Raw genomic sequence first — 9,878 nt, forward strand, 5'->3', positions numbered from 1 at the left:
TTTGATAAAAATGAAAAATATGGGTTTGGTTTTACCATGAATTTTGATATTTTAGTGAGAATTTAAAAAATTGATGAGAGAGTATGATAATAAATAATTACGATTATTATTTTCGATGGCTTAGCTTTACAAGAATGAGAACGCATTAAAAAATTTTATAGTAATTATTTTTGTGATTATACATTCATCTTAAGGTTAGTTCGATCAATTCAACTGTGAACTTATCTTTTATCCGGTTCGATCTAAGCTCAAAACCGTTTTTGCATGGAGCTGAAATTGAACCGGTCAGAGCCGAGGATGAACCGACAAACAATTGAATTGGAATTATCCAATTTTGGCATTTTAATTTTGATCGGATGGCCAAAAATAAGATATTTAAATTAAAAAAAAAAGCATATTTTAAATTTTAAATTTAAAACATTATTCAAAATACTCAAAAGTGTTATCCATTTGACAAATCAATAAAAGTAATATTAATATATCACTATTTGAATATTAAAATAATTTAAATATTTATCATATCATCTAGTTTAAACTCAAAATCTTCGAACCTTAAACATTTCTTTTTTTCCGATTCGAAGTTCGCACGTCATGATTTTTAGTGCTAGAATGTGTTGAACATTGATTGAAAATAAAATGAAGAATCATGTCACATGCACACACTTCACCTTCCCCAAATAAAATGAATAAATTTAAGTATTAAAATTAATAATATGAAACTTGACTTTAATCTTAATCCACCTGTTTAGAGAAAGATAGTGACTGGCCCCTAAATCATTTCTCACATTTTTCATTAAGACTGCAGAATAGAAGTCAATTTGAGAGCTTGACCTCCATGAAAGCTGGGCCAAAGCCCTTGTAATGTTTACATATTTGGCAAACAATTCTTATGTATTTACATGTCTCACACCTAAACTCTCATATACTTATGCACATAGCACTCAAATCTTCAATATCACATCAAAAATAACACCAAAATGCTATGTATGTAAAGATGAAAGTTAAAGTGTGAGATATGTAAATACATAAGAACTGTGTGCTAAGTATGTAAATTTCACTGATATTACCCATTTCTGAAGTAATGATTCTCTGCATCCCCTCCTAAAAGTTGGTAATAGTTTCAATTTGTAATGCTCTGGATCAAAGTGTGCCTTGATTAACTGCATAAAATAAGCAGTTCTGTGTCGGAAAAGGAGATAACCGAGAAGTTGTGTCAATTTCCTGTCACCTGTTTTCAGAGTTTTGTCCAAGTTATTTGAATCAGAAATTTATATCCCATGGAAAATCTGAATGGCAAGAAATTTAAAAAATGGGGCATTTACATACATAAGGCACAATTCTTATGTATTTACATATCTAATGCCTAAACATTTGTATTTATTTGCATACAAATTGAATCTTTAACGGTAAAACACACATTTTTGTGCATAGGTTTATGACATCAAGGGGTTATAAGTGTAAATATTAAAATTTGGGGTGTTGACATCTAAATATATAAGAATTGAGTTGTATTTATGTAAATTTCCGTTGAAAAATGGGCAAATATGCATTTCAAGGCATTTTCATGAGGAAAATAGTAAGCATAAAAGGAGGCATATAAGGTGGAATATTAGTCCGAACCTCAAACATGAGAATTGTGCAAATGCAAAAGAGGATCTTATTAAAGCTACAAAGCAATGCAAGCACTGGTATTATCAAAGGAAAGTAAGTTTTTGCTCAATGATTTTAGTTGCTTCTAAGTTCCTGTTAAAATTCACAAATATGTATTGTTCATTTCATAATCAATTGAACTTGAGTTCTTAATGAAATTGATAGATTAGGATATGTGAATCTTCTAATTCCATTTGCATGAAATCATATCACACATCATGATAGTTGAATTATAGTCCTACGTTAAATTAGTAAAAAAAAAAAAAACTTTAGGATTTTATCATCATTATTGATTCAATAAAAGAAATATTGATTGGGTCGATCAAAAAATTAGTTGATAATGCAATGTAAATGACATTGGGTCATAAATAGTTCTGATCAATGACAATATAAGTATCATGAGGTACAAAATTTTATTTTTCACATTTGTTAGGATATGATTTTGATAAATCTTTTGGGTGAATTAATGATTTTGAAGAACAGTTTCAACAATTTTATTTTTTTGTTTCCAAGAAAGTTAAAATTTTTTTGAAACAAAATCAGTTGGGATGCTCAATTGTTATTACAAATTGTTAAAAAGTAAATTTACAACTGTAATACCTAAAAAGATATTTTGTTATGATCAATGGATGGTTGGAAGTTTGCCATAAGCCCATGATAAAAATTGTTCTGATAATGGTTAGTTATTTTTATTTTTTTAAAGGGTGCTAATCATGGTTAGTTAAGGTCAACATAGTTGTAAATTTGTTAAACAGAGAAAATTTAAGCAGCAAACATATAAATATAATGAGTTCGCTTCAAATAGGAATGGAATTCGGGATATGAGGCGTATTCTTGGGAAATTAATGGGAAATGTACACAATTAGCACACAATTCTTATGCATTTGCATATCTCACGCTTAAACTTCAATATTTACATGCATAAGACTTTGGTGCTTTAAACTTTTGCATGAAAAGGTGTATTTCACTTTTAAAAAGATAGTATTAGTGTTATTTTTTATGTGATATTAAAAAGATGTAAATACATAAGAATTACATGTTATGCATGTAAATGCCCCAAAATTGTCTGAAGAATTTGAGAAAGGTACTGTCTTTATGAGTGAAGAACATACCTGATAGATGCATCAGCAAGTTTCATCCAAGCTAGTTGCCCACTTCAATTTCTTCTCCAAACCAAAAAATTTCAACCCAGAGATAACTAAGCCAGCAGTCTCCTTCTTCAAATGTTCATTAAGCATTTCCTCATAAATAATGAAATTAGCCTCAGTAAATATGTTCCTCTTCTTCAGAAACTGAAACACCTGTCTTGCTTCCCCTGAGCTACTATATTTGCAGAAACCATAAATTACAGTGCAGTATATAATATCCTCCAAAGGGTAACCTTGCTCCACCATCTCATCTAAAACCTCCATTACCTTCTCTGGTTTTCCCGAGCGGCACGCATCTAGAACTCTTAAAGAGTACTTGAATTCCATAGGACCACTGGTTACACTCCCCAAGCAATCCTTGACCAAGTTCATGGCAGCATTGATTTCGCCAATCCTGCAAAGTCCTCTCACAAGGGAGCTATAGGCTGCAACAGTAGGAGTCCAACAATTCTCCTTCATCTTGTTGAAATATGAACAGGCCTTTATAGAATCTCCATCCTCTGCAATGCAAGTAATGAGAAGACTGTATGTAGCTGAATCCGGTCTCAAGTGTTCTGTATCCTTTAATTCTTCAAACAATGACAATGCCTTCTTCAGCTCGTTGATCTTGTGAAGTGCTTCAATAAGAATGTTGTAGATTGCCAAACTGCAATAGCCTTTGCTTTTCAGATCGTTGAAGATCTTCAGAGCCTTCATCTCCCTCCCACCTTTCACCAGAAATGCAGAGAAAAAGCTTGAGAGATGATCAAGAACAGACAAACCCAATCCACTGATCCGATCAAGCAACTGGAAGAACATGTCCATATCATGCCCCTCTGCACAAGCAATCAACAATGGCGACACTGTAGTAAACTCTGGCACGATTCCTTCCAATGCTACAATTTGAAAAATCTTGAAGGCCTTATCAACCCTCCCATCAGAACAGAAACCCCCAATCAGCAAGTCGTAGATCCCCAAATCTGCACGATAACCATCCCCCACCATCTCTCTAAAAATCTCAACCCCAGTTTCCACCTTTCCTTCAGCAACAAACCCCTCCACCAATGCACCATACACTGCGCGTTCAATCAATAAACCCTTCTTCTTCATCTCCCTAAACAACTCCTCGCTTTTCTCCATCATGCCCGCCTTACAAAGCCCGGAAATCAAAGTCGAATACGCCATCACATCAGCCTCAACACCATCCTTCTTCATCTCATCCCAAACCCTAATCCCACCATCAACATTCCCCGCCGAAATCAAGATCCTAATCATCGCTGTGTACGCGAACACATCCGGCCGGCAAACCTCACTCCGCATCCGACCAATTAGATCAACAAGCTCATCAATCCGACCAGCACGACAGAAACCCTTACATATGATCGTAAAAGTAACTGCATCCTCCTTGAGCTCATCATCAGCTCGGAGGTCATCGTAGACCTCAAGACCCAAATCCAACCGGCCGCAGCTCACCAATGCATCTATTATTCGATTATAAAGAAAAGTACGGCGAGGGGAAACACCAAACCTGGTTCGCATCTTGCGATACAGATGAAACAACCGTAGAGGGCGGCGCGCATCAGCGTGGAATCGAACGAGGATCTCCAGCTGCTTCTCAGTCGGAGGTTTGCCCTGCGCGAGCATGAGTTCTGGGACCTGATCGGCGGCGCGAAAGAGCCCAGCGGCGGAGAGAGAATAGGCGAAGGCATTATACGAAGCGAAAGTGTGGGAGAAACCCTTCTGGCGAGCGGCCCAGTGGAAGAATCGAGTGGAGAGGGAAGGGGGGAGGAGAGGGCGGGATTTCAGTACCTCGGAGACAAGATCGGGGGTGACGCGTCGGAGTTTTTGAAGGTCGGTGAGGACGGCAGGGCACCACCTGCTGTGGCGACGGAGAGAGTCGCAGATGAAACGAGCGAGAGGGGAGAGGCGACGATCGGAGTCGGGGAGAGATGGAACGGAGGAGGAGGAGGACGGAGATGAGAGTTCGGGGTCCCAGTCACGGAAGTCGATAGTGGGGGAGGAAAGAGGATTAGGTGGTCGGCGGTGGACCGAGATTCGGTCGGCGGCGGAGGAGGGTAGGGTTTCGCGGTTGGTGAAAAGACCGCCGAAGACGACCGGACGGTTTTGTGAAAGGGCGGCGGTGGCCGGAGTAGAAGTATGGCTTCCGGGCAGCGGCGGGAGGACGCGCCGGCGGCATATTCTTGATGTTTTCTCCATGCTCATGTAATCTAATATGATAATATCTATGTAATTAAGTGATAAGTAATATGTAATATTTTAAAGTGACATTTACAAGTATACCAGCCAATTATTTATGTATGTAATGCCTTCATTTTATTTTTAAAATATTTATATCATCCAAATCTTTGGATGATAATAAAAATATTACCATTTTAACCGTTTGGAAGTGAAATATAACTTGTTCATATATAAGTAAGGTAGTATATATACGTAAAAATTAAAATTCAATTGCTCTATATGTAAATATTTAGAAGTTGAGGTGTATGTATGTAAATTTTCCTATTTTAAATTAGTGTATATTCATATGATTTCTTAATGTTTCTCGTCTACAATTCATTGTTGTTGACATCATTTTTGGTGTGGTATGTGTGGGATGTCCGCTTGAATGCTATGGTAAGTGTCTTGGGCACGGAACTATGATCGATATCGGTTTTGCTCGACCTGGGGAAATTCTTCGTGGGGTAGTGTTATGTCTATCTTGGTGTTTAGAGATCATAGTCTGCATATTTGGAGCCTCCCATAGTCGAGGGGAGTCATCAAATTCTCTCACACGCATTTTTTTAAAAAATCAGGGTGTAAACCGGTCTACCCAAGAAGGGATTCGTGATGGTTCTTGGCACCAAAATCCCTAATTTAGAACCACTGGAATACTCGTTTTGAGTCACGGGATCATATTTTAGCAATACAAAAATTTTCTGTAGCTTCTGGATCAATAAAAACATTTCTACGAACGTTCGGGAGTAAAATGACTTTCAGGCCGTTGGGTCGTGTTTGGCCCCGAGCAACGATTTCACCTGATATGGCGCACCCCCTCTCTCCATGCGGACGCGGAAAAGCTTATATTCATTCATGGATATCCTTCAGAGTTCCAAGGGTTCATAAAAAACCTCCACGGGGAGCCTCGGCGAAGAATGGAAAAAAGAGAGGATGAATAAAAAAAAGTTTATACATGGGTTGGCGACCAAAATGAGCTTATTTGTGTTAAACTATCTTTTAGGTTATAATACAAATGTTTACACATGTTGAAACACTCATATCATGCTCAATTTTTTGGTTATGTCACACATGTTCGCTGGAGCGACCGTGGCATGCTGCCTCATCTTTGTTTTTTTTTTGCATGTGCATCACCAAATCCATTTTGATAGCAAGTTGATTATTTAGATGAGTGGTATGTTTGTTGGTCGTAATATTTAAACAATCATTGCTTGCTAGGATATCTCGGCGAGCAATGTGAGTTTTTGTATTATGAGCAGCAAACAATATGACTATGCTAATGTTCCAATGACTCTAAAGAATTTTGATTGTGAGGTCCTTTATTTTTAAAAAAATATTATATATAATATATATATATATATATATATATTACTATCCACCTTATTTTAAAATTACTTAATTTAGGTCATATGTGAGGCCACCCTTTCAAAATGTCATCACCTCGGTGTCATATTCTAGATCCCTTGGATCCTTAGGACGGAGTCGGAATTAACGAGTCCGTCAAAGTCATACGGAAGCCTTTACCCTTGTCCCCTTGTGCACATTTAGATGTTTTGTTATGACACTTTCATTAGATGGTGTACTAGGTTAGGATTAGGGTGATAGGTAATCGTTTTTAATGTCGGACTATTGTTCTTTGTTGGTTTGGTTGTGTTATCCAGGCATCACTTTGCATGTGTTTTTGTGTGTTTAGTGAATGTGGACATGCGCAATAGTATATTAGGAGTTGTTTTCTTGTAGGGAGTCATGTTTAAACACACACACACAAAAAGAGAGGAGCAAGTAATGATTTAAGGACTAACATTTTTTGCAGGTGTTGCTAAGCTCCTCCCTACCAGGCATGGCTCATAAATGTTATGTGATATAACTTGTGCTAACTCTCCCGCAAGTCGGGTTTTTTTATTATCTCATCATGTATTTGATAGAGTCTTTAGGATCGAGTCTGTATCGGAAATAAGGTAAGGTCACAGGCTCCAAGCTGCATGACACACCTAACCACGTGATGGGGATCGGGAGCAGCTGGTCGTGTGTCGTACCTTAATTTTGAATTTATATTCATGTAAACAACTAAGAACGAGTAAGTATATGCGGAGTTCGCCCGCTTTTTCTGCTTTCCTGGGATATGTTGTTAACTCAACGGTACCGGCCTCTATATTTTTTTTGTGCTTGTCTTGCTTCTTTCATTTTTATTCATGATCTTTGCTAGTTTCATCGCTTTTTGTGTGTGGTTTATTTGGGAATCAAGTCTATAACTTAGGCTATTAAAAGACCCTAAAATCATAATTTTTTTTCTACAAAATCCTAATAATAAAAGATTAAAGTTAATCAAAATTTTAGGATTAAAATATTTCAAGATTTTAGAACTTACACTTACTTTTTCGCATGGCGTTCGAGCCGATTTTAAAACAGGTCTTCTACATGACTATACACCCATCATACTTAATAGGGTCTCAATGTTTAAGTTTGTGATAGATAACTACATCATATTTGCATGACCCGAGGACAAACCACTGTGCTTCTTCAACCTGACTAGCCTCGCATCAATTTTTACTTAGGTGGTTGTTGAATGTGATTAAGGTGTTAGAGGCTTCCTCGACCTAGAAGGGGAGTAAGTCTTTTGTTGAGAGTGTGTTCAGATTTGTAGCTGGACCTCTCTTTTATCTTCTTTAAGGTCGCATATTCGCCCTTTATTTGGCAAGTGCTACTTCTACCGCTATGATTTTTATCTTTATAGGTCATAGGACATAGAGTTTCATGCTTTTGACTTTAGGGCTATCATGGTCTCTTTGAACGACACAATTCACAAATTGCTAGCAAGGAGTCTTTGGTTATGTTGGGTTGACTACCTTCAAGACCAGGTAGATTTAGTAGCTTGGAATGACGAATTAGTGATATCCTGACGCAGCTATCCCTGCCCGTTTAGCAAAGGAGATATCCTGACGAAGTTATCTCTGCCCGTTTACTTAATGGTTTGAAGAAGAAGATTTCTTTTATGATCTCCAAATTTTTTCTTAATATTGATGATATCAAAAAACTTTATATTATTTCTTTCAATAAAATTATTTTGCTTAAACAAGTTGGTGGATTAGATCTTCATGCGCTGAATTATATTAATTTGATGTGCAAAATTAAAATTGAATGGAAATGTTATAACTCTAATTCTTATTTGAGAGATTGGCTTTTGAATCATTATGGCTCTAATCTTTTTGGTGTAAATTTAATTATGTATCTTCTCCTTTTTGGAAAGGTACTATTATAATTATTATAAAGCTCAGGAATGATTTTACTTCCCATATTACTAATGAAAGCCCTATGTTATTTTATTTTGATCATTAGTTTGAGGGTATTTTTTCTTGAGAAATTTGTTGACTCTATTTTTACATGATTTAATTTTGTTCTGAATTCAAAACTTAAGGATAATGTTGATAATAATTGTTGAAAATTTCCTCCTCATCATAATGCTCCTATTTTTTTGTATTTATGCTAGTAACAATATCATTATTCCCAATAGTCTTACTCTTGGAATAATGGTTCTAGTTATTTTCATAAAGATGTTTATCTTTTTATCTATGTATGTTTTTCTCCTGTTAATAGGTTTAAGATGATTTGATTTAAAATTTCATCTATAAAATATGATATTTATATTTAGAAAATTACTATTAAATGGCTGAAAGCTTGTGATATTCTTTATTTAAGAGGTATGCATGTTAATCTTGCTTGTGTTTTATGTATGAACTATCTTGAAACTCATTATCATCTCATTTTTAAATGTTCTTATTTTCTTATGCTTCTTAAAGGATGTTTACCCAATGGTAATTTTTTTTTACAGCCCCTAGTAATATTTTTCAATTTCTTTTTTCATTTTGATAATTTATCTTGCAAAAATTTCTAAGCGTTTTTATCTTTTTACCTTGTAAGTTAATGCTTATGAAATTCAGTATTAGAGAAATTCCAAGACTTTCAGGAATCATCATACTTCTGTTGATTCTAATATTTATTAAATTCATTGGTTAATCAATTACAAGAGGAGGAAATGAAAGTTTAAAAGATTATATTCCTGTTTCTAGTAGACAGTTTTATAATTTCTGATTTTTTTTCTCTGTTTTTATTTTCTTTAATGGGTCTATGTTTTTTATTCTGAATACGAAGTTTTTATTTTACTTTGTTAGTTGGGTTGTTTTCTTTGTGTTGTTTTCTGTTTGTTTAATCTAGAGTTCTAGATTATGTTAGCCTTAGCTTCCTTGTTTTGATTTTCTTGGTTGTTTCACATTCTTATGTTAAATTTTAATTGTTCTTTGGCATATTTATATGCTTAAGTTCATGGATGGAAATTTAGTATATATGTTGGCTACTTCTATTTTTTCTTTGTTTAGCTTTTCCTCTTTAGGCTTTATTTCTCCCTTGTTTTTCCTTGTGGGGTCTTTCGGTTTTTTGGTGTTGTTGTTGCAACTGTTTTTACATTTTTTCATGTTATGTTAAGTGTGATATTTTTTTGTTGATTTTTGTTTTATGTTTCTTTAAATATTGTTATAATAATTCAGATACTACTTTTGATTTTTTCTTTTGTGACTGTTTCTTTTTTTTTTTTAGCTATGATGTAGTGATTTCATGCTATGAAACTTAGTCATTTTTTTTAAAACTGTCCTAATGTCCTCATTAACCTCTTTTTTATTAAAATTGGATGGAAATTTTGTTTAAACCATTTAATAAAAGTTATGACTAGTATTTGAGATGCTTATCGAGTTATTTCATATTTTCTGCCTTGAATTAGTCAGCCTTATAGTTTAATGATTGTATTACAGGATATTATTTCTTAGATTATGGTTGGAGTCGCTTAGTATTAGTTTGGGTTTGGCTAAGCTATAT

General features: G+C 35.1%; 1 protein-coding gene across 1 annotated transcript; it reads right to left on the reverse strand.

Moving 5' to 3' along the window:
• Positions 1–1,014: 1,014 nt before the first annotated feature.
• Positions 1,015–5,033, reverse strand: LOC110031305 (pentatricopeptide repeat-containing protein At4g20740). The gene is given in 3 exon segments (XM_020734446.1): positions 1,015–1,228; positions 2,763–4,907; positions 4,909–5,033. Coding segments are annotated over 2 exon segments (2,199 nt in total). The 5' UTR covers positions 4,975–5,033; the 3' UTR covers positions 1,015–1,228; positions 2,763–2,774.
• Positions 5,034–9,878: the final 4,845 nt, after the last annotated feature.

This window comes from Phalaenopsis equestris, unplaced genomic scaffold (genome assembly GCF_001263595.1).
Source record: "Phalaenopsis equestris unplaced genomic scaffold, ASM126359v1 Scaffold000800, whole genome shotgun sequence".
NCBI classification, from domain to species: Eukaryota; Viridiplantae; Streptophyta; class Magnoliopsida; order Asparagales; family Orchidaceae; genus Phalaenopsis; species Phalaenopsis equestris.